This window comes from Oryzias latipes, chromosome 17 (assembly GCF_002234675.1).
Source record: "Oryzias latipes chromosome 17, ASM223467v1".
NCBI lineage: Eukaryota > Metazoa > Chordata > Actinopteri > Beloniformes > Adrianichthyidae > Oryzias > Oryzias latipes.
The window spans coordinates 9,568,881-9,594,948 of record NC_019875.2 but is presented as its reverse complement, the minus strand read 5'-3'; the positions used below and the strand labels follow the sequence as shown (position 1 = coordinate 9,594,948).

Genomic DNA, 26,068 nt, shown 5'->3' with positions numbered 1-26,068 from the left:
CACCTCCTGTTCCAGCGAAATGAAGCCAATTCAGTGACCATTTTTCTGCCAAACGTGCACCGCCATTCAGAGCCAGTTGACAGTCCAAGTCAGTCTGAGTGTTTGAAGAGCACTACTGTCACCAATCATGAGTACGCTTTTTTGAAGTCCACACCTCTTCTACTTAACGTGGCTCAGGGGAATCTGTCAATCAAACCTCTGAGGGTCACTGCATGCTTTTAGTGATGCAACTGATTGGTCAATTTATAACTAAACATTTTCGGTAAAGAAAAAAATAGCATGAAAAAAAAATCGGTTTAGCAAAAAGATGATAAAATGATGTAGCAGAACAAGAATAGTTATTTAGACCAATAGAATCACTGAGTAACAGCTGTTTATTTATCTATAGAAGTCGATGGGATTTTGGCTTCTTGGAGCCAGCGGCTTCTTCCTGTTTGGAACACAAGGGGGTGGGGGGCGTCATTTTGGGGTTTGTTTTTAAATAAAGTTGACAAAGTTCAAGGGTTTTTTGTCACTAAGACATGAGGTGAACACAGCCGGAATGATTTTCAGCAGGAAAAATATAAATAAAATAAATCGAAAACATCTTTTCTCACATTGAATGGCTTTTTCCACGCTGCAAAACAAACGAGAAAAAATTCAGTTTAAAGCTACATCTGATTTGAACAGGAAGTTTCCAACAAGCATGATGGGAAATAACCAGGTTTATGCATCAAAATCATCTCTTTAGAGCTCTTCTGACGAAAACACATTGCTCCCCCTTCAGCAATGTCACCACACTGCTGTGAAGGACAGTCCTGCAGGAAGGGGGGGCACTGCAGAGAGAACAGATCCAGCGTGACGGTTTGTGTCCACGCCTCCTTCCAAAACCTTCAGTGTTTGTCTGCCATCCACACATCTGCAGCCATGCAGGTTATGAGAGAACGTAAAGGTTCAAATCCTCACTGGACTGAGGTGAACGGACGCTCTACTAACGTGTGGACACACTCCGCAGAGACAAGTCAGCATCTCCATCACAGCTTCAGCAGATTTCAGACAGAGAAGCAATTGCTATGGGGACATTAAAGCTGAGAAAAATGTAAAAATGAAGGAAAAGTGAATGGGAAGAGGGTGTTCCTCCCTGTGATTCCCTTTGCAGGAAGGAACACCAACAGGTCTGACAGACTCCAGGTCAATGTTAAAAGGGGAGGGAGTTAAAAGAACCAACCCTGTTCCATTTTCTGGACCAGTTTCTCAAACTTTTGGATTGTAGCAATATCATTAAAACAAGCCACCTTTGAAACATGATAAATAGACAAAATATAAACATAGTAATTTGAGAAAAGATTCTAAATGCTTTAAGAAGTTTGCTTATTTTATAACTTAAAAATCCAGATAAAATCTGAAGATGCCTCCAAAGAAGAATAATGTAAACTAATATGAATATAAAAACAGAGACTCCAAAATGCATCAATTAATATTATCAAGACGACTAAAAGACATGCAATATCTTGAACAGATGAAAATATGCAAAAAAATGGGCTTAAAATTGCAAAAACAAAGAAGTTATGAAAAGCACCAATGAAAAATGGCTCTAAAATATAGAAAACATACATAAACAGTAAGTATCTAAAATAAAACTAACAAAAAAGCTAAACAATGTTAAAGAGAAATAATGTGCACCAACATTTTAGTAAATACCTTTCCAAATTGTCAACTTTTAACCTGAACCGATGTATTTTTTTCCGTACAAAAGTAAGGCCAAACATGGTTTCAATTTTTGTTAGTGAAAAATAACATGGGAGTAAGTAGGGAAAAAAAGTATTTAAAAACTAAATTTTAGGCCTAAAAAAATTATTTTGAATGATCATTTGATAGCACTGAATAAAGGGGGTTCAAAATGAAAATGTGTGCTGAACACATCTGTTTACTTTTATTTGTTTACAGTATATATGAATAATGTATACACAAGAAGAATGTTCTATTCATGTCTATAAAAGAAATATTCTCTGTAGGAGAAATATGTGCATCTTATATGCTGTTACCTGCTGTTGGATGAATGGTGAAATATTCAGTTCTAGCAATTGTAAATGTGCCTCACTATCCATGAACCTCACAGCACGTCACTGTTGTAAACCATAAGCTCCCCATGGCCAGGGATGTGTTAGGAACAACATGTACAGTGGTGGACAAAATTGTTGGTACCCCTCAATTAAAGAAAGAAAGTCCACAATGCTCACTGAAATGACTTGAAACGTTCAAAAGTAACAATAAATTAACATTTGTTGAAAATTAAATACTCAAATCAGCCATTACTTTTGAGTTCATGATTAACAGAATTATTTAAAAAAAGAAATAGTGCTGGACAAAAATGATGGTACCTCCATAAAAGACTGAGAACTAATTGTCAAGGGGGTCATGATGAACTCAGGTATGTCCTTTAATTGACATCACAGCTGTTTTCAAACCCATAATCAGTCAGTCTGCATATTTAAAGGGAGACAAATAGTCACGTTGCTGTTTGGTGAAAAGGTGTGTACCACACTGAACATGGACAACAGAAAGCCAAGGAGAGAATTTTCCCAGGACATTAGACACAAAATTATAGACAAACATGGTAAAGGTAAAGGCTATGAAACCATCTCTAAGCAGCTTGAAGTTCCTGTGACGACAGTGGCAGATATTGTTCAGAAGTTTAAGACCCACGGGACAGTAGCCAACCTCCCTGGACGTGGCCAGAAGAGGAAAACTGATGACAAATTGAGGAGACGGATAGTTGGAACTGTATCTAAAGAGCCTAGAACAACCTCCAAAGACATTAAAGGTGAACTCCTAGATCAAGGTACATCAGTCTCAGATCGAACCACTCATGTTTGAGCCAGAGTGGACTTCATGGGAGACGACCAATGAGGACACCACTGTTGAAAGGAAATTATAAAAAAAGCGAGACTGGAATTTGGAAAAATGCATGTTGACAAGCCACAAAGCTTCTGGGAAAATGTCCTTTGGACAGATGAGACAAAACTGGAGCTTTTTGGTAAGGCACATCAGCTCCATGTTCTTAGACGCAAAAATGAAGCATACAACCAAAAGAACACTGTCCCTACTGTGAAACATGGAGGAGGCTCAGTTCTGTTTTGGGGCTACTTTGCTGCATCTGGCACAGGGTGTCTTGAAGTTGTGCAAGGTCAAATGAAATCTCAAGATTATCAAGGCATTCTGGGTAGAAATGTGCTGCCTAGTGTGAGAAAGCTTGGTCTCAGTCGCAGGTCATGGGTCTTCCAACAGGACAATGATCCAAAACACACAGCCAAAAAAACCCAAGAACGGCTAAGAGAAAAGTGTTGGACTATTCTGAAGTGGCTTCTATGAGCCCAGATCTGAATCCCATTGAATATCTATGGTAGGAGCTGAGACAGGCCATTTGGAGAAGACACCCGTCAAACCTGAGACAAGTGGAGCAGTTTGCTGATGAGGAGTGGGCCAAAATACCTGTGGACAGGTGCAGAAGACTCATTGACTAATACAGAAACCAGAAAAAAAACATTAACCTGAAACCAGTCAATTGCAGACTATGAATGTAAACAGAAGCTTCTCAATCTATTAGGAACAAGAATTCTTCCACTTTCGGCTTCTCCCATCAGGGGTTGCCACAGCGAACAAGTCGCATGGTAAATTTGGCAATGTTTTACGCCGGATGCCCTTCCTGACGCAACCTTCTCAAGCCGGCCTTGGAACCGGCACAGAGGTAGAGAAGGGAACAGGGAGCAGCCCGGAGTCGAACCCTGGTTTCACGGACGGAAGGCGCCGCAAACCAGCACGAGCTAAACCAGCTCCCTATTAGGAACAAGAATACATTTCAAAAATAAAGTTTTTCTAAAAATAGTCCGAAGAATATCAGTAATTTTTTTTAGTATCTGACTGATGCCGATACACTCAAATCATGCAAATATCGTCCGACACCGATACTGGCACCGAAATATCGCCAATACCTAAATGCTAAACAATGTTAACAGCAATGCACCAAACAAGCTAATGACAATAACATAAAAATGCTCCAGTTTTTGGATCATCTGTTGTATTTCATGTCTGCTGGGTTTCTCTGCTTTGGATTTTTTTTTTTTTAATTGCGTGTTTACAGAGACAAAGGATTCTGAGGATTATCGAGTAAAAACATTAAAAAAGGGGCGAAAGACTAAAGTAGATAAGAATGACTAAAGATAAGATAAGAATCTCCTCAGCTTTTCCCTCACAATTGCGACAGTCTAACCTTCTGATGAAGCCTCAGCATCCGGTGTAAAGGAACGGCGATCAGCTCTAAGAAGGCATCTGATTGGTCGGTGAGGCCGAGACCGGAGGACCATCTGTCTAAGGTGGTCAGGCAGATCGATGGAAAGCGCACTCTTACCACAGTCGTTGCTCTCAGAGTCCATGTTGCAGGTGCAGCGCTGGACCTCCGTCCTACTGTTTCCAGCTTCGGTCGCTCTCCGTCCCCCCCTGCACCCGCCTCCCTCACTGACACCCACGGCTGACCTTGCAGTGCAGAGCTTCCCCTTGTTGACAGCAGCAGGGCTGCAGGTGAATCATGACAACTCCTCTGGTCTGCCACAGCCCCACCCGGAGCCAAGTGCACAGGCGTTCACCCCCAGAGCGTGCTCAGCAGAGCTGAAGCATTTCTGTCAGCGTTTACACAGAAACCCTGAAGAACAATGCAGTCGGGTTTCTTTACATGAACCAGTGGGCCTCAGCAGTTATGTAACCCCCATGCCAACATGGAGAGATGTGGAGCGAGAACGTGCATACTTGAAAGCACATTTGGACCCCGGTGTTCACACTGCATGGGCAGGGAGGGGCTTTTTTTTTCTTTTTCTATTGTTTACAAGCACATGTCCATCGTCTACAGTTGACAGAGGCCTGTTGCAAAATGTCAAAATGGTGCAAATCTCATGAAGCTTGCTTCTGTCACAGCTCTGTTCAGGTTTCTGAAAGACTTTGTGTCATAATTCATGTTGTACACGCAAACCTTAATTGTCTTTTCCGTGATCAATTTTGAAAGGGTTGGCACTTCAGGGAATTAAAAGTGACACCATCCATACGTCACTACAAGTCCCTGATTGGTTAAGGTTCGACCTGGTTTAACTTTCAACATGTCTTCAATGGTTGCATGTTCTGTATGTAGAGCCCGAAAATGGTCATAAAATGGTCATCGCGTAGCGATGCGACGCGTGAACATGAGAGTTTTTAACACGGAAGCCCAAAACATACATTTATATAGACTTTTCACTGAAGGTGGTTCCTTGTTGCAAAAGGCAGTGTGAACGTTGCTTCATGCTTTCCAGATCACTTTAATGCCAGATTTCTAATCTTTCTCCCAACTGTGGTCTAAGCTCAGGAGAGTTCACAGATTCTTCAGAAGTAGCAGAAAATCTCTACGCAGAATGTAGAGCCTAAGTCGATCAGGTTCCTCAAACTAAAAATTGTGTCCGCATGTTATTAATTTGAGGCTATAATTTTCAAACTCAAACATTTGCCCTGAGCTGGACTGAAGAGTTGGTTTCAGAGTGACTAGAACTTGATTCAGTGGAAAATTTCAGAGCCAAACCATTATGAGCCTAATTCTCTTGCACTTCCAACAGGTGATATCGCAGATGCTAAGACAAGCAATGACCAGGAAAACAAAGATCACACAGAAAACAATCCAATTATCAGTCTAAATGTTTTTTGTTTTTTTTTAATTCAGACTTGTTCGGCAGAGTGACAGCGATCTAACTTCAATTCCACAAAACTTCAGAAACGTGACTTTATTTTGGAAAAAAAAGGGTCATCTTTTGAATTCCAGCAGCATGTTTGTTCTCCTTTTGTGGAAGTGTTTGAATGTTTGTCAACCAAAAGGAGAAAAGTCCAACTCTGAATGTAGTCCTACAGAAGGGGCTGTAGCTACTCTTCCTATGCTTATATCAGGTCAATAATATCCCACTGGGGCAGCCTTGGTGCGAAGGTAAGACGGACAGCACTGATGGGTGGATTGAAGGTCTTTTCAAAATGCGAACCAGGACACTTGGGTATGTGGTCCTGAATCCGAAACGTATCCGATCTTTTGAAATGCAACCTCCGTCTGAACGGCCAGGCCACATGTATCCGACCCGTACGTCATCGATACGCTACAAACGTCATCATTCTGCTTTCAAGTAGGCGGGAACGAGAACATAAATATCAACCATGGCGGACGATGCTCCTGAGACCAGTCAGTGGAAGGGAAGCGAGGTCACCGATAGGATTAATATTTGGGTGACAGCTCCATTTAGGCCAAATTTGAGGTCTCTTATCTCAACCAGGCAGGTTTTGAAATAAATTCCAGGGAAATGGCCGAGCGTGGTGTTGAACCTTTCCCGCGATTACCTTTTTTACTTTCCGACCGTGGTCAGAAGTGCGGGGGACAGAAGGCGGATCCTCCTTCAGGGTTCACTTCCCCGTTCGGACCCTCAGATTATCCAGAGCCGGTAAATAAAGAGTCAATAGCATTTATTCTGGGGGAAGCCTTCTTTTATTACCGTTCTCCTTCCTCCATAACACACAACATGAATGCGCGCCCCTAACACACTTCCTCCGGCCCCCTCATTCCCTACCTCGCTGCACACGCCTTCTCCTCTCTCTTACACACCCGCGCGCGGCCCCAACACAAACACATCCCCATTCCACAACTGTGGGTACAGACGATCCTGGCTCCAATGCCTTCTTAAAATGAGAAGATTTTAATTGTGCTGGCTCTTTTGTGAAAATAAATTTAATAATGCAAAAAGAGCTCCGTTGTTACCATCCATTGTTAACGTTAGCTACTTCCGCGAACAACGAGTGACGTGCAAAAAAAAAAAAAAAAAAATTAAAATTGCATTTTTTCAAAAGGTAGGAATTGAGCATTAAGCTCTGCAGTGTGAATGTAGCCATAATTAAACATGCATTTCCCATTAAGTCTCATTAACTTTTTGATTTTTAGTTATCAGCTGCTTTTTTACTCATTTCCAGGTGAATTGTAAAGCTGACTGAACACAAAGAAATCTGGAGTCATGAAGAAGAGTGAGACTTTAAAACGCAAACTCTGCAAATAGTTCCTAAGTGGAGCTTTAAACACCATTAGAAACCTAAAAACCCCAACAAGAACTACAGTAAACCCTTGTTTTTCGCGCGGGTTACGTTCCAAAAAGAACCCGTGATAGGCAAAATCCGTGAAGTAGAAACCTCTATTTTTTTTTTAATAATTATTATACAATTAAATACACTGTTATACATTGAAAAGAAAGAACAGACCATTTTACAGGCTCAAGCATTTTTTTCACAATTAGAAGTACTTTAAAAACGAATAACTTCTGTACTGTACTGTCAAATAATAATTTTAATCATCAATGTGAACAGAAGGCTTCAAATCACGGAGATTAGCCCTGCCCACCGCGACCCGAGTAATTGGATTAAACGGGAGAAAATTTTAAATGATTATGAATAAAATACAAAGTACATGGGGACAAATAGTGACTCAGGTGTATTTCACTGCTCTACAGACTGAGCCACTGCATCCTGACTCCGCTCTGCAGTGTTTTCTCCCTTTGAAGCCCGCGGTGCAGTGTTTGTTCAGGGGAAGAACATAGTGATTGGCAGTTGTTGTCGCTCTTTTTCTATGGGCTTTAGAGAAACTCGAAATTGCAAAGGAATTTGCACGTACGTGTTGTAAATTTGGAAAGCTGTTTTACGTACGTGTACATATTAAACTGCAACGTTATTGACGCACAGGTAGAGAAGAACCGGAGTGACTTTTTAGCGAATCAGAATGCAGAACACAATGCATGATGCAAATCCGTGAAGTAGCGAAACCGTGAAAAGTAAACCGCGTTATAGCGAGGGATCACTGTATATCCTCCACAAAACCTCCTGAGCAGAGGGTGACAGAATGAGGGCCGGTGTCCGACATGTTTTCCAACCAACCTGCCATTGAAGCTCCTAATTGGCTAAAAACACCTGATCCAGGTAATCAGCAGCAGATAAGGCAGGGAATCTGGAAAACCAGCAGGAGGCCGGCCCTCGAGACCTGGAGTTTGACATCCCTGATTTAGAGACAAAAATCTGTTCCAGACTGTAAATAAAATACAGTCACAGTCATGTGACTAAAAATATAGCCACAATATATTTCAAAGAGAAAAAAAAAGAGCCCAAAATGCAGGGGGGGAGGGGGACTGCATCAAAAATCATGTTATCCTACTGTTGTAGTTCATTGAAATATTAATCTGTTCTCACAAACAACATCCAAAAGTGTTTTTAAACCATCTTAAAATAATTAAATGGGTTTCAATATCTTAATGTTTCTCATAAAGAAGTCAGCGTTTTCCTTCTGTAACCTTCTTTGAACAATAGAAAACCAGTAATGAATTCATTCAACAATGAAGACATGTAAAGACAGAGGACTGCCTTTAGGTGGTTCTGAACACTCTGATGGGTTTCTGTGAATCTGCTTTAGCAAACCAATGCAGTGAAGGTTGAGCCGTGCTAGCTCGCCGTAAACCAGGCAGGTAGAGCCCGTCACAGAACCGCAGCTCTACGACAGAATCCGTCTAACGGCCGCAGGATGGAAAATCCCTCCCAGACGGATGAAGAGCAGCCAATCCAGCGCCACACAACAGGCACAGAAAGATAAAGGCGCGTGCAAAGAAGGGACCGGCGGCGCAGAAGTGGGGAGGTGCCCCTCCTTTGAAGTTATATTTAGGCCAAAATCCCTCTTTGCAGAGCAAACCGTCTTTTTGCTGTGAACACAGATCACATCCAGCAACAGTCCTGAGAGCGCGGGAAGCAGCTCCGCATAAGCGATTACCCAGCCGAGCATCGAACGTCGGTAGGTCTTTGATTCCAGTTGCAATGCAAATGCAACCGTTCCGCATGGGACACAGATGCATGCTGGGAGCCATCAAATGAAACCTCAGAGAGAAAATTCTGAGGAAAACAAAAATAAACCACAGAGTGACCTGAAAAAGCTGCTTCTCTTCAGCTCAAAGTAATGCTATATTCTATTAACATTAACAAGTGGGTTCAAATAGGCCTCAACCCCCCTTATTTCCCAGCAGCCCTCTGGCTTTCCTGTTGAAGCCTCTGTTTGGCATCACAGTAGTGAAACGATTGTAACCTCAAACTATAAACCCACAAACAGCTTTATTTATAAATTGCAGCTGCCATGAAGGTGACGGTCCATAGCAACCGTTGCTTTTCCTTTCGGTCTCAGGATGATGAAAACATGCAGCTTATTTCAAGTCTTCATCTTAAAGTCAGTTTCACACTTTTCCCTAGCAACCGTTTCTTCCATTGCAAGTCCAACCATGGCTCTTCTTTGTCTGCATCTAAAGCTGCATTCACACGCACCAGCAGGGAGATGTGGTCCTACCGACAACCAGTCGGATCAAGGTGCATCTTTAAGAACCAATCCAAGGAAAATTGTACTTTTGCTCTTTTTAACATGATTTTGTAGCATTTTTTTCTCATGCTGGATGACAAATATAAAGAAAATTTCAGATTAATACTGTGTTTCTAAGTATTTCTTTATTCCAAATTGTGGTGATTCAGGAGCAGGCAGAAAAATGTGTACCGGTAGTTGTTACATATGATCTACAATAGCCAGGCCTCAAGCACCATGCTCTGTTCCATTCTAATTCAATTCAATTCAGTTTCATTCATATAGCCCAACATTACAACAATAGTTGTCTCCATGGGCATTTATTTGCAGACACAAAGATCCATTAACGTCTTTGTTTTCCTCGTCTGAGCTGGCATCCGACTCAAAATTTTTTGTTGCACTGCAAATGTTAGCTTGGGTTTGTGTGGGGCTGTATGTAGGCTAAAGGAAGGGAGTGTAAACAAAGGGATAATGGGAAATTAGCGCAGGCTTACCCCCCCCTCCAACAGTCTCACCCACAACTCAGAGGTAGTTTCTAATGAACTCCTGCCGCTCTGCAGAAACTATGTCCTTGAAAGCGGCAGGTTCTTTGATTTAGGCTAAAAACAGCTCAATAAAGGGACCACGGGTAAGACTTTAGAGATCAAAAGATGATCGAGTGAGACTTTAAGCTTCTGGCCACCACCTCTTTACCACAGTTTAATCAGAACATCCTTCTGCTTCTGCAAAACTTAAACATCACCATCCAGTCAGTTTCCTTGATGCTCATATGGACACCTCAAGGAGCGTCATGGAATTGAACAAACCATTGTTGTGCATTTGGTAAGTGTATCCTTAAGTATTTGTACGCGCAATATGAGTTGCAGGCACTTGTGGCATACGGGTGATTCTGTCATGAAGTGCCCATACACCACCTTTTAGTCATTAGTAAGGTGCGAGTATTGACCCCTTACTGAACGCCGCAGGTTTCAGAAGCACACACACACATCCTCATGCTGAAACAGAAGATTCCGTCTCGCGAGGAAATATGACAAATTTACTGCGTTCTAATTATTAATTTCCATTGTCTTCATTGCCATTACAAGCTGCGAGCTTTCTTGAATGCACGACGCAGCCGTGCGCCGGAGGATTTTGTTTTTGTTTTTTGTTTTTTTGTTGTTGTTTTTTTTTTTTTTTTTTTTGGGGGGGGGGGGATATTACTGTTCTCCTTCACTCCGTAACACCAAACATGAACGTGCACTGTTAGATTTCGATGAATATCACTACATGTTTTATTTGGGAACTATTTTGTGCAGCGCAACGTTACGTCTCTGTATAAACAAAGGCGGAGCCTCCTGCCCAGCATTCTTCATGGGTGTCAGGCTTCATGGCTACCAGAAAGGTGACAAAGTGTCTGCAGTCTGTTTATTACTGGGCAATACATAATATTCTGAGAAGATGTCTGTACCAGAGAGCACAGGTGAATCCTCGGTGCAGCTAGAGAGCGGTCCACTGCACAAAAAACAACAAGCACCCCCGACACACTTGTAATTGAATTCATTTGCGACGTGGCTGCCGGGGGATTTTGTGTTGTTTTTTTGTTTTTTTTGGGGGGGGCTGCGGGTGACCACGACACAGCGCCCCCTGCTGGTTCATCACCGCAGTGATCACAAATACCACACCGTCACAGCTCTACGCATAGAAAAAAACTACATGAGAATGTTTGCCTTACAGGTTTTACAGGCTTACTAAGTGTTCTAGGACAGTGTTTTTCAACCCTTTCTGAGCCACGGCACACTTTAACCCTGACAAAAATCCCGCGGCACACCAGCATCCCAAAAAAAGAAAAAGCAGAAATTCATGGTCTGTATTGATCGACAGCCCCCCCCCCCCCCCCCTTCCAATCTCACGTGGATTTGTATGATAATTGTGGCAGAAAAAGCAGGAAGTTGCGGCTGTTTTTTTCTAAGAGATGAACCACCAGCTAAGGACGAGCTTCATCTAGTATTTTTGTTAGAACTGAGCGACTTTATCAGCAGAATTAAGAACAAGGAAGTGAAGACTTTAACCACTTCTGATTGGTCAGACTGATGACATGTGATTAAGCCTTCAAGAATGATTGGTGGAGACAGTTAAAGGGGCGGGACTTTTCCTTACACAGTTATAGCTGCAGCTAAATCGCGGTACCGTGATTCTTATCAAAATGTCTTTAATAGAATTAAATAAACACAAAGAAAAACTAATTTTAAGATCTTTTATATTCCTAACTACTCAGTGTTTTATCAGGGCCTGTTTGGATGAACACAGAGCTGAAATCCTGGAGATGTTAAATGTTTTTAGATCAGTTAATGAGGGCAAGTTCCCACGGCGCACTTGACCATCTCCCACGGCACACTAGTGTGCCGCGGCACACTAACACTGGTTGAAAAACACTGTTCTAGGATATTTCACAGGAGCCACCGGCGCGCTAAAATTGTCATTTTTAAAAGGACAAATTTTGACAGAAGAAAGGAAAACAAAGGACTGATAACCGCTGTACTGGTTTATAGTTTTAGGATCTTTCACAAGTTCAAAAACCATCATGAAACCTTCCATGATTATTCCACGAACTTTAATTAAGTTATTGTTGCAGAAATTATCTGGTTTGTCGATGAGCCTCTGGAGACCGCAGGAAAACTCCAGCCATCCCAACAGTTTCAATCTGCACACTTCCGGGTTAGTGCTAACAGGATCTTCCCCATCCATCCATCCATCCATCCATCCATCCATCCATCCATCCATCCATCCGCCTGCAGCCTGCGACTCCAGCGTAGGAGTTTGGACTTTGAGAAGCCACCACAGACACAGGAAGAAAAGCAGGAGTAAAACAGAGAATGAAACACAGCTGAACTGACACACGCCAGTTTCAAACTCAGAGCTCCCCGTGCGTCTGTGCTCTTCCAGGTCAGACTCCACCGGCAGGCTGGTTTAGCTGCATGATGATGTAACCAGGTCCTGCTGACAGCAGCAGGCGGTGGGAGGCATCAGCGCGCCCGCCAGCATCACAGACGCTCCATCCCGGCCTCTTCCAGCCATCCATGCTGAAGGCATCGCGTTACCACCAACAGCGTTTAGCAGCGACCGCAGACGCAGTGCAGATGTGGGGGTTTGGGGGGGTTCTCTGCAGCATCCAGACAGATCAGAGGAAGACCTCCAGCCGCTCACCTGACAGAGCGGCGCAGGGAAGCAGCGCTCCCAAAATAGCAGCACAGACACAGACGTGGTGGCGTCTTTGCTTTGTTTGCAAAGCTCAAGCAGGTGCATGTAAACGACTGCAAAGGTCAAAGCGGTCGACGCTGCAGTAAGGAGGCCGTCAAAACATTTCACCATCACAGCTGTGGTTCTGCTACGCGCTCTACACAATAATCCACAGATTACCATGTCAGGAGGAAACAGATATTCCCACCTCGTCTGTGACCTTGAGCTCTCATGGAAACCGTCACCATTTTCACTCCCATCTCTGACCATCATCCAACATTCATCCAATTTTTCACCTGTTCACTGCTTCTTCACCTCCTTTAGCATGTCCCTAGCATTCATAGCATTGGTTTGTTTCTGCCAGCATTCCACTTTCTCCAACTAATTTAGCTTTTCTGTTTTACTTTTGAACTTTGACAGTTTTTGGTGTTTTAACCATATTCATCTTTAAATTCTTTAGATAATTCATTGTAAAATAGCTCAACTTTAGCAAAAACTTAAGTTACGTAAGCATACTTTAACAATATTAACACTTTAAGCAAATGTATTGCTTCCTTTTATATACAGCTTAACATTTGTCGTGTCTTTAGTCTATTTCTGCATTGTTTAATTTCTGCTTCATTCTCAAGCTAATTTTTATATTTGGTATTTCATTTGGTGCCAATTTACACTTTTTATACTTTTAGCTTTTACAAAAATAGCACTATATTAGCACCTAACACAACCCAGGTTTATATACCTCATCCTAAACTTGCTCAGATACATTTAAAAAAAGTGTCTGGACTTTTTTCTTGGCCGCATCGACCCGCACTTCAGGTTTAGGTTAGAATTTCATTTGGGGTTAAAATGGTTTCTGTTTCTGCAGCTCACCACTCCCTCTGCCCCTCAACTGTGGACAACATATTTCACACACCAAGGCAGACTGCTAACCAGACTTTATCTCTAAATATGTGCGGCCAACAACGGCATTTAGCCTTGAACGCACTTTAAATACATGCGGCCAAGATGAATTTATTGCTGTTTGTACTGGACGCATGTCAATAACAAATGACATCAGCATCCATTTAAATTTCTTCAGTGTTTAAGAATTATTGGCTTCAACACAACTTGCTTTAAAAGTTCTTTATCTCATATCCTTTAGCATGTAGCCTAACATGTGTAGCAGTTCACTTTATTTCCATCAGCATTATACTTCCTTCAGCTAATTCTGCATCAGTAGTTTTCTCTTTTATTGTTTAATAAATGCTCTTATTTGGCAATTCATTTTGTGTTTTAAGTTTACCCATTTTGAGTCATTGTTTACATTTCAGTGTAGCTTAGCATTTGTTGTGTTTCTTGCAAATGCTGCATCCTTTCAATTTATTTCTGTTTCATTCTTTAGGCTTATTTAGCTTTAGATTTGGTGGCAATTCACACGTTCTATACGTTTAGCGTTTAGAAAAATAACAATACTTAAGAACCTTTGGCACAAAGCAGTTTTTTAATCCATTTAAACTTTCTGCAGATGAATCTGAATTTCCTTTTTAGTGTCATCTCCATCAACATGACTTGTAGCAGCTTTAAAACCTCTTTAGCTCATTTGACATGCAGCTTTGCTATTTGGGGATTTTTTTCCAACTAATTTACCAGAATGTGAACAGTGTTACTTCTTTAAATTACATTTTCTTAGTCAAGTTTGAACAAATGCAAACAGAAACCATCTCAGTCATTTCAGGAATTTATACAGACCAAACAATAAAAGCCAGAACTGTAAAGAGTCACTTTTTGACTTATGCAGAAGCTGAGTCACTTAAGTCTGACAAAGAAAGGACCGTTTTTTTTTCCTTCTTCTCAGCTTCAGACCATCCGTCCATCTTCTTATCCCCGTTTATCCCTTTCAGGGTCACGGGGTCGTCTGCGCCTGTCCTAGCTACTGTTGGGCGAAGGCGGGGTAAACCCTGGACAGGTCGCCAGTCTGTCACAGAGCACACAATCACACACACAGCTAGGGACTCTTTAGAGTAAGCATGAAGCATGTTTTGTAGGAAGAAGCCAGAGTGCAAACAGTAGAGAAAGGTCCCAGTTGGGATTCGAACCAGGGCCTTCCCGCTAACCACTGCTCCATCAGGTTCAGACCGCCACACAAAGACTTCTGTTTTACTTCAGAGCAAATTAATTAGTAAAAAGTAAAGTCAAACAGAAAACTGTTTAAAAAGGTCAGCTGCAAGGTGGCGCAGTGGTTAGCGCTCTTGTCTCCCGGTTCAAGTCCCGGCTGGGGGACCTGAAACAGAACACCAATGGGGGACCTTTCTGTGTGGAGTTGGCATGTTCTCTCCGTGCACACGTGTTTTCTCTGGGGACTCCGGCGTCCTACCACCGTCATAGGTTGATTGGTTACAATAAATTGGTGTGAAATTGTGGCCCTGCGACAGACTGGCGACCTGTCCAGGATGTCCATTCCCCCACGAGTGGCCGTGATAGGCTGCGGCAGCCCCGGGACCCCGAAAGGGAACAAACGGGTTTAGAAGATGAATGAATGTTTTTAAAAAGGTCAATTTGATGTGACCAGAACTGTGTCTCTGTGCAGAAAAAAATCACTTTCTCTACAGGAGAATAAAGTAAAACACCAGCCGTTCAGTTAGATCAGCCTTAAAATGATGCATTTATGAGACAGTTTAGTCTCCAGGAAATACAAAATCCAGACTTTAGCTGCAATCTGCTACCTCTTGCAGAAACATCTGCTGTTGAAACACAGAATCAATGTTGAGATGTGAAGATGTTTCTAAATAATGCGACACAAGTTTGATTTTTTTTTTTAAAAAACACAAACAGAGCAGCTCTGCTTCCCTCTGAGTAGAAGAGGAAGTTCATCATGGAAGTCAGCTGACTGTGCTTCATGAGACAAAAGCAGAAGAAGCAGAAACATTTCCCCTTAAAGTTTCATCTAAAGCAAAAGAGTCTACCTTTGATTTCCATGGCTGATCCACACATTTAGAGAGTTTCCTCTGATGGAAAATTCTGCAGGACTCTCTGCAAACGCTTAGGATTTTAGCCAGTCCAGTTTAAGGATCTGGATCCAAATGTTGATTTTTTTTTTACTCTGGAATGTTCTTGTGTAACTTAGAACATAAATCCAGTGAGGATTCCCTACATGCGTGCTGATAAAAGTCCGCAGGAGCAACAGAGTCAGTGGAAAAGGCCCATAAAGGTGGTTTATGGTTTCCTCTCCTAATCCAACAAACAGAAGCCAAAGTCCTGGAACATGTATGGAGAGAAATTAGACTCAGTCAGATTTGTGCGTGCGTAATTCTTGATTTGTGCGTAAACTAGGATTTGTGTATGTATATTCTTGCTTTGTGCGTGCGTAAATTAGGACTTGTGCATAAATTTGGAATTGTGCGTGATTTGTTACTCACATAATACGTTTTGTGTATAAGTTAAAAAAAATATAAAATGAAAAAAAATACAAAATGCAATTTACGTATGCACAAATTAATATTACAACAGCTTGAAACTACTTACACACACACATCTTTAAAAAACACGCACGAATCCCTTGTTACACACACACGAAGCCAAAGTTACGCACGGATCTACCGTGAGACTGTTTTCACGTCTCACAAATTCGTCTGTGAGTGCTGCGTTTAAATACCAGTGGAATGCTCGGTCATTTGACTTTTCCTATTGGCCTTCCCTTCTAAACGTATCCAGACAATGACTCAATCAATACAGTAAGACAGTAGATGTTAGTGTTGAACATAGAGGCTACTTACTTCGGGGCGCTGACCACCGAGATAGGCCGCCATTCTTCCCGTGACTCTCTCAGTCTGACTGCCTTTGATTTTTCCGGAAGAAAAAACAGTGCCCCCTACTGGTCGTTCCTGTTACGCATTTTGTATCAATTCGGTGTCTCGGAGAATAATATACTTTTAATATATATATTAGCGTTTAAAAGGGAACGTAATATTCTCAGATAATAATTTTTATTTTCCTTTAAAGTTTTTTTAACCCTGCTACACCCACTGAAGGAAATATGTTTAGAAAGGAAGGCTGATAGGAAAATTCTAATGACCGAGCATTCCACTAGTATTTAAACGCAGCACTTACAGACGAATTTGTGAGACGTGAAAACAGTCTCACGGTAGATCCGTGCGTAGCTTCGTGTGATCGTAACAAGGGATTCATGCGTGTTTTTCAAAGATGTGTGTGTGTAAGTAGTTTCAAGCTGTTGTAATATTAATTTGTGCATACGCAAATTGCATTTTGTATTTTTTTCATTTTATATTTTTTTAACTTATACACAAAACGTATTATGTGAGTAACAAATCACGCACAAATCCAAATTTATGCACAAATCCTAATTTACGCACGCTCAAAGCAAGAATATGCATACACAAATCCTAATTTACGCACAAATCAAGAATTACGCACGCACAAATCCGACTGAGTCTAATTTCTCTCCATAAACATGCAGTATGGTGGTGAGATTTCACCCAGAATGCACCTTTGGACCTTTGCACAACTAAGATGGGACAAGACAAAGGAGGATTCTTCTCAACCACCAACAAATATGTCAACAATCACACTGTCAACCAACTAAACCAACTCAGGTTAAACTTCAACAGAGTAATATGTGGATATAAATCTGAATGCTACTAAATAATATTAAGTTTGTGGGGTATCAGCAATAAAAAATGTAGTTTTGTTTTATTTTACCATATATTTCAACTTTTTATCATTTAAATATTGACCATTGTTAACCCTTTGTATTTAATTGCTTTATTATCTGTGAGTTTTGCTCGTCTCTATGTTTTTAAAGATATTTATTGGAGTAAAGCTAATTAGCTTCCCGTAAAAGTGTATTTACATTCAGGGGACTTATTTAAATCCCATGCTCCGTGAACGCACCATTCCACTTCTTTTTAACTTGTTGTCCTTTGCCATTAAAGGAGTCTTTAAACGCAGCACGTTCTCACACAACAGTAGCGTGTTGTTGTTTTTGTTCTAGTCAGTGTGTGTCAACACACAGACGGTCGTCTTACCGGCTGGCATGTCGCCGTGATGTACCGCAGTCCGGTGTCCGGGGGTTAGTAGTTAGCCTCCATGTTGCCTCTCCGCTGGCTGTCCGCCTCGGCGGGCATCGGAATCAATGACGGCTCCTCCGCAGCACACAAATCACCGCTCTGCGCCTGCGGGCCGCTCCGGCGCTGACACGCAGACAAACCTGGCGAGCCGGTGAACACGCCGCAGGAAGGATTTAGCCGAAGACGTTAAGCTAACGTCTGCTGCTGGACGCCCGTCCGTCACTCCGACAGGCGTCAGGCGGGCTCACCTGCAGGAGGACGCCCGCTTCGCCTCCTCCGCAGCCTCCTGCAACACCTTTGACAGATACGGAAGTGACGGGAGCCAGTCACGCGCCCGCCACAACCCCGCTGCGGTCCAACGCAGCCTGCACGCGCGAGATCCGGCCGGGCACGCGGCTAATTATAGCAGCCAGGTGTCTCTCTCCCCCCTCTCTCAGTGACAGCAAATCTATCTGAAATAATACGCAACTGTTGCGTTAACCTGCGGTACTTTCTTCGTAAGATTAACTTTTTTTTACGATTTAGAGTCAGAGTTCAGGGGCGGAGTCACATTCTTAGCGGACAAGGGCACAAAGTCACAACTCAGCTGCCCGACTTTTGACTGTGAAAGATAACTGAACTAAGTGACCCCTCCCCTTTACATTGCAAAAACCCATAGACTTCTGTTGAAAAATAAACAGCTGGCTCAGTCATATTCATCAGAATAACCATTCCTTCTCCTATACCTTTTTTTTTAAACATGTTCTTAATGATTTTTTTTTCATATTTTGGCTTTAGCGCAAGTTATTTAAGTTATAAAGTGATCGATCTGATACCTCAGTAAAAGCATAGAGTCTCAACGTTGAACGTTCAAAGTGTTTGATTGACAGATTCTCCGGAGCCTGTTTTCAGTGCAAGTGGTGTGGTCTTCCAACAGGTTTATTCCTGACAGAAGAAAGTGGTTGCTATAGAAATGTAGACTCACTCCATCTCGGACCAATTACTGCCTACTGACGACGTCTGCTTCCAACATGGCGATGGCCGTATCGCCCAATAATTGTTACATATTTGTCATCAAAGATGCTCAAGACAAAGGGGTGAGCTGGACCGCAGAGTGAAGGCCAAAGGGCCAACAAGTGCTAAGCAGTTTCACACTTTTTTGTTATGTATATAATTCCACGTGTTAATTCACAGTTTTGATGGCTTCAGTGGGAATCTACAATTTTCATCAAAATAAAGAAAACTCTTTGAATGAGAAGGTGTCTCCAAACGTAAAGAATTGAAATAATTTGCTTCCAGCATCATGCTAATAGTTTCAGCTCAAGTCACTGCAACACAACAATACACAAACTAAAGCACGGTAAATCTACTGCAGGAGACCCTTAGCTATGAACAATGTCTGACCTTAAAAAAAATTAATGTTTTGATTTTAATTTTTCAGATTGATCAAACAAAATCAAGTTGAAGACCACCACAAAAACATTCACTTTGATTTAAAGCGGTAATTATTAATACAACATTCAAAAAACAATACATCCATGACTTTCAAAACTCCCATCTTTACTGGAAAAAAATGTTTCTTGATCTTTTATTCCTTTTCTCTGCACGTCCTCCATCATCAAAAAAAATAACAAGAACATGTTAGAAACACCAACAGTTTGACTTTCCGTGAAGTGGGTCTTCACGAATTTCGCTTTACAGTCATAGTAATATCTAAAGGCTCTTAAGAACTAAATATTTCACTAGTTTGTGTTTTATTTTACCCACCCTACTAAAATCTAATTAAAAAAGTAAATATGTGACAGTGATCTGACATCAGGTTCATGTCAGGACTCTGTGCAGGCCAGTCAAGTTCATCTACACCAGACTCTGTTATCCATGTCTTTATGGGGCTTGCTTTGTGCTCTGGTGCATTGTCAGGTTGGAAGAGGAAGGGGCAGCTCCAAACTGTTTCCAAACTGGCCACAATTTTTTGGTATCCTAAAGCATTAAGAATTCCTTTCACTGGAACTTAGGGGCTAAGCTCAAGTCCTAAAAACAACCCACACCATAATTCCACCAATACCAAATTTCACACTCGGCACAATGCAGTCCAACATGTACTTTTCTCCTGGCAACCTCCAAAACCAGACTCATCTATCAAATTGCCAGATGGAAAAGTGTGATTCATCACTCCAGAGAACACGTCTCTTCTGCTCCAGAGTCCAGTGGCGGCGTGCTTTACATCACTGCATCCAATGCTTTGCGTTGCACTTGGTGATGTGTGGCCTGGATGCAGCTGCTCAGCCATGGAAACCCATTCCATGAAGCTCTCTGCATTCTGTACTTGGGCTAATCTGGAGGTTACATGAAGTTTGGAGCTCTGTATTGACTGTGCAGAAAGTCACCAACCTTTTTTGCACTCTGCGCTCTCCATTAGTTTGTGTCATCTACCACTTGGTGGCTGAGTTATGTAGTGTATATGATGTGCTGAAACTATTTTGGGCTTTAACCCTTTAACACTAGAGGTGTTGGAAATGACATTTAAACACCACACGCTCTTTGACATACCATAACTCTTCTAGCATTTACACAACACATTGATATGCAGCATTTATAAACAGTAAAGTTTTCGTTGTGCCAAAACCAGCATGATGGCACAAGCACTTCACTACTGTAAATTCCAAAACTCCTTTTTTCTCCACTTCAGAATCTGCCTGATTCACATTAATTCTGTAAACATTTGAATAATTATGCTAGTTTGAAGTGATGTCCACACCGGAGTTAAAGCTCCAGTGCGAAAGGGTTCGTGACATGTTATTTATTTATTTTATGGTGACCTGTAAAATAAAGGCATGCGTGTCAAACACAAAGGTGTCGGAAGACTCCAACATAAACCTGTGTGACACCTGCATAAATGTGAATCCTGACAAGTCTACAAGAAGACAAGCCGATATGTGACAGATGGAACAGATTTGGATCTCGCTAAACACAGAAGAAGCTTCTTTATTCAACCTCTTAACCACAGACCACGTGCGGGTTTGGACATTTACTTTGATCCACACTTTAAATAGAGAAATAGACATGAACTAATGGGGCTCAGCATTCACAAAAGTGTCAACAAGGAACATTTTGTGGTTACTTACGTCAGGTTGCTGAGCTATTGATAATAAGACAGCACAGATACTTCAAAAAGATTTTAATCTCAACCATAAATGCTATATGTCATACTATATGTTTGTATTTGTTTACACCTTTTTCAAGGCCCAAAGTAATTTACAGTTGCAGGCTCATTCACACATATAGGGGTCAGTGCCTTGCCCAAGGACACTGACACAAGTGGCAAGTGGGTGAGCAGAGCGGTAACCGAACTTGCAATCTTTTGCTCAGAGCCCCCCCCCCCCCCCCCAATTGATGGTAATTATCCTGAACCAACTGTAACCCTCACAGCTGATGTGAGCGTGAAAGTGTGCCGTTTGTGCTTTTTAAGCTCTTAAGGACCTTTGCTGGAGCGTCCAATGGACTTAAGGGTCATTAAAGGCTTTGACCAAGCAGATGGCGTGCCGACCGCGTTAAAGTCAAATGAGTGACAGCAGCCAGAGGCACAAAAAGATGGAGTTAGTGTAATCGCTCTAATGCAGTACATGTTCACATCAGAGCTGTACTCACTGAACGGTTTGAAAACAGAAGATCAGGATAAAACATAAGAAGAAACAAAACCTTAAAAACCAATACAAATGTGACATAATTAAAATAGAAAACAAGCAAAATATTTCATAAAACCATTTTTGTAAAGTGATATATAATAGTGATAAAAGCTAAAAAGGGAATATTTATGTATCTATGTAAAAAATACACCAGTATGGCTACAAACTTAATATTTTTATTGTTTTTTTTTTAATTGTATTTTCTGCAAATTCTTTATTTGAAATTGATATTCCAAATTGTTTTTTGGATCTTATCATTTGGTCATGGTCCACAAATAGATACGTAAAAATTCAATTAGGTTTGTGGCTAATTGTTTTACCTAAATGGATACAATCTAGATGTTTATTATTCATTTGGTATTTAAATGCCTTTTAACAGAAAAGCTCTTTTCTCTTTATCAACAAAAACAAAATGCCAAAAGTTTTGCAGTCGGACAGAAGCAGCATCACTACAGTCGACAGTATTTTAGTAACACTTAAACTGTGACATCAGATTCTGTACATTGGTTTTCGTTTTTTCCAGATACTCTGACATCTGTGGCTTTGTGCTCTGATTGAATCATGCTCTCTCATTGAAGGAGTGACAGCGTCTCACTAAAAGGAGATCATTAACATTCAGGCTCTGGCAGCAGACGGCAGATTCAAAGACACCATTCCTCTTTGTTCAGATCAATAAAGTTGGATTGAGTGTTTTGATGGTTGTGGGGATTTATTGCTGCTTCTGATGAGCCTGGGTTCATTCTGATCCGGCTCTTTAAGCATCAAAGCCTAAATATCAAAGACACGTTCTGTCTGAACTTTGAGTCCATTAAGGAGAAGTTTCAAACGAGAAACAGAATCAGGGTCATTGGGAAAAGGGGAGTCTTTGAGCTTAGGCGACGCCCCAACGTCAATAAAACCTTTAAATAATATCATTATGAAAAAAAATGACTGGCTGCTTTGAGATATTTTATTTTTTTTCCAATTTGTGACAAATTGGGATGTGGACAAAGGGGGTTCTGGGTTCACAGCTGTATGTCTTTACTATGTCCACTCCAAAAATCAGATTAGAGTGATAAAAACAGAGTCGGACAGTGCTTTAAATCCAAACCTTTTTTTCTCTGGTTTGTGACTTCAGGAATGGAATAAGAGATGCAGAATTCTTGATATTTTTTCAAATGATCAGTTTTGATACATTTGGATTTCCAGGGTTGCTGTTGGATTTTTTGTGAACCCAAGGAAAAAAAGTGCTCTGCTTCAAAGATCTACTCCCATGTGTGTAAGACTTCATAGAATTCTGGCCGGTTACAAACAGTAATTAGTAATTTATCCTCCATGATCAATTTTCAAAGGGTTGGCACTTATGCCATTAAAAGGGACAGCATCCGTACGTCACTACCAAATCTGAGTCCCTGATTGATCAAAGTTCGACCTAGTTCAACGTGCATTCAATGACTGCGCATTTTGTACATACAGTCCAAAAACAGTCGTAGAAACTTGCGTAGCTTCGCCTGAACACAAGAGTTTTGAAGGCAGAAGCCCGAAGCGAAGCATGTAGGAGCGTTTACATGGACTTTCCATTGGAAGTGGCAGCTTGAATGAGCAATGCCAAAGGCCGCTGTGAATGTAGCAGGATGGTGCTGAAGGTGGTGCAGGATGGTGTGAACACCATATGGCTTTGGTCCCAAATAGATTGTCAATAAATTTTTGCTTATGTGTGTTATAGAAGCACAGCTTTAGTTCAGTTTAAATCATTGATCGAAAATCAAGTTCTTTTTTAGAACCACAGCATCTGCTTCCTCCTCTGTTCTCTCAGCATCCAGACTGTTGGTTCTTCAGGAAGCAGCAGCAGGAAGTCACCTGCGACGCCCTTCTGCAGGTGACTTCCTCTGCTCAGTCCATGTCTGGACTTGACCCGGCAACCTCACGGCTGTGTGAGTAATCCCAGCAACCGCCCAGCAACAACACGCAGACAGGGCGTGGAGCTGACGAGCTGCTATGGAACCGAGAACGGACAAGAACGGCGTGCGAGTCAAATCAAAGGCACCCTCAGCTCTGCACGAATCATTAAACACACTAATGTCTCTTTTGCTCAACAAACCATTGAACTTCCCAGAAAGAGCCTAACCCGTCAAACACCTGAAAGAACCCACAATAGTGTTATGGTAAATGGCATATACTTGTATAGCACTTTTCTACCTTCCTCGAAGGCCCAAAGTGCAAAGAGGTCGACTGCCCTACCACTGCACCACGGCGGCAATGTTTGGAGATCATCTGGCTCATGGAATTGACTTGTGATTTTCTATCCACACATAACCCCTCATAACAGTTTAGTCAACATAAACAAGACATGACAGAGAAAACTAAGCTGCTTAAACTCACATGATTAAACAATGCTAAAAAAAACAACCCTGAGTTTTTGTGGATTTTTTAGAAAAACGAAAAAAAGGGACTCAGGGGCTCAGAGGAGTTAAAACTCATCAGAATATTTTGTTTGTACTTTAAATATTTTGTTTATTTTGACTATAAAACACTAATGATGAAATGAAACTTTCTTTTTGCTTTGGGGTTTTGAACTTGGAGCTCGTAGCCAAAGACCTAACAACTTTGATCTCTTCTTGTTGATTTCTGTACCTCAAAGACAAAACACATCAGACATTAACATCTGATTATTATTGATTCATCTGATTAGTATTTGTTGACTTTGTTTACTCAGAAAGTTCACCAGCACATAGAATATTGTATTTTGTACTTTTACTCTAACCCGACATAACCATCTGTGTCATATTGATACGCTCCCAGTGATGTTTTAATTATAACAGGGCACTGTGCTCTCTCCAGTCCTGTTCCCCTTGTACACCTCAGATTTTCAGCACAACTCAGAGTCGTGCCACTTACAGAAATTCTCTGATGACTCTGTGGTAGTGGGGTGTATAAGCAGTGGACGGAGTGGGAGGGAGAGAATCGCCTGCTGCTCAACGTAGTCAGATGGTGATTGACCACTAAAGGAAGGGGACAGTCTTGTAGCCTCTTTGCTTTCTGGACAGGGATGTGGAGGTGGTGGAGGAGTACAAATATCTGGGAGTGACTAACGACAGCAGACTGAGCTGGAGGAGCAATAGTACTGCTGTGTACAAGAAGGCCACCTTTCTTAAGGAAGCTGAAGTCCTTTAATGTGTGCAGCAAGATGCTGGAGATCTTCTATCAGTCTGTGGTAGCCAGCACCTTGTTCTCCTCTGTGGTATGCTGGGAAAGCGGCATTGCAGTCAGTGACACCAACAGACCGAATAAGCTGATCAGGAAGTCGGGTTCTGTCATTGGCTGCAAACAGGAAACAGTTGAAGCAGTGGTGGAGAGGAGGGTCACTGAACAAGATCTTATACATCATGGACATCCCAGACCATCCTCTCCACCCTGTTCTGGACAAACAGCGGAGCTCCTTCTTTAAGAGACTCAGACAGCTCCGCTCAAAAGCTGTCCGATACAATAACACTTTACAATAACTCACAGTGTAATAGATAACTTTTACACATTTTTGCCTGTACTGTTTAATTTAAAAAACAAACTAAATAATAAGAACTTTTTTAAATATTATTTTATTCTTTTTTTAAATGCTACAATGCTACTGTAATGCACAAAATTCACACGTGTGGGGTCAATAAAGTACTTCTGATTCTGATTTTAATGTTTTTAACCAAAATCAAACAACTTAAATGTCTTTAAAATTATATTTCATGTTTATCTAAAGCCTCTGTTTTCCAGAATTTCCTTTGGGCATGGCTATTGGTGCTGAGCTGAGCAGCTATGTCCCCAATTCCCCCGTTCTGCAGGCTGTGTCTTGCATGAGTGAAGAGCTTGATACAATAGGGGGGGGGGGGGGCATGAAACAACACCGACTGACAGTCTCCATTCCTAAAGAAAATGACTATTTGAACGTAATTTTCTAAATCTGTGCGGCCAGTGCTGACCATTTTTATAGTGGCACAGACCCAGACGAAGGGTTAAGTTTAGGGTTATATGTTACGTGAAACTGCTTTCACGCGATTAGAGGCGGCCAGTTCCAATGTTAAGTTAATGGTACAGACGCGTTCTAAGGTGCAGCTCTGCGATTTGAGTGGTGTGGCGCAATTTGGTACCCGTCTGAACCAAATCGCCCAACAGTACCCATCCCGTCTGAGGGACACCCTGGACAGTCCCTTGCAGGGCCTTTGGAGCTGGAGCAATCGCGGTCACTATTCCGCCTCCCGGGAGGAGAGCTGGCGACCAGACAGAGACCTGCTGCGATTATGGGAAGCCAGCCTGCTCGGGCCTCCTGAACTTTATGATATTTTTCTTTTTTTCATCAAGGCAATAATAAAAAAGGTCCCCTGATTTTATTCTTTTTAATTTTTACCCTCTCTGGTTAATGCGGAATAGCAATACTTCAAACTTGGTCATAGCGAGAAAACAAATGCATGCAGCCATCTTCTCTACTCCTGCACCTGAGCTTGTGCACGGTGGACTTGTTTTCTGCCCTGTAGTTCATCATCATTCCACTAGAGGCAGTAGAAGGGCATTTTCTGTTCATTTCATTTCAAAATATCAGCTTCCGTGAAATCTCAAAAAAACTTCTGGCAGGTCAAAGATTAGTTAATTTTCTAAACATTAAGGTAAGAATAACTCATCTGTTATTCATTTTTTAAATGACTACTTGCTGCATTGAAAGAATGCAAAACTTGTTGATATTTTTTGTATAATAA

General features: G+C 41.6%; 1 protein-coding gene across 9 annotated transcripts in view; it reads right to left on the bottom strand.

Moving 5' to 3' along the window:
* Nucleotides 1–18,097, bottom strand: part of efr3a (EFR3 homolog A) — a 113,355-nt gene extending 95,258 nt beyond the window's left edge. For 2 of the 9 annotated variants that reach the window (XM_023965567.1, XM_023965569.1), the window contains exon 1: nucleotides 17,644–18,094. In XM_023965567.1, coding sequence (XP_023821335.1) covers nucleotides 17,644–17,653 — 10 coding nt within the window. In that variant the 5' untranslated portion in view covers nucleotides 17,654–18,094. Of the gene's footprint in view, nucleotides 1–17,643 lie in introns of all 9 variants that reach the window. The other 7 variants (XM_023965566.1, XM_023965571.1, XM_023965564.1 and 4 more) reach the window with 6 other exon arrangements.
* Between the last annotated feature and the right edge of the window lie 7,971 nt (nucleotides 18,098–26,068).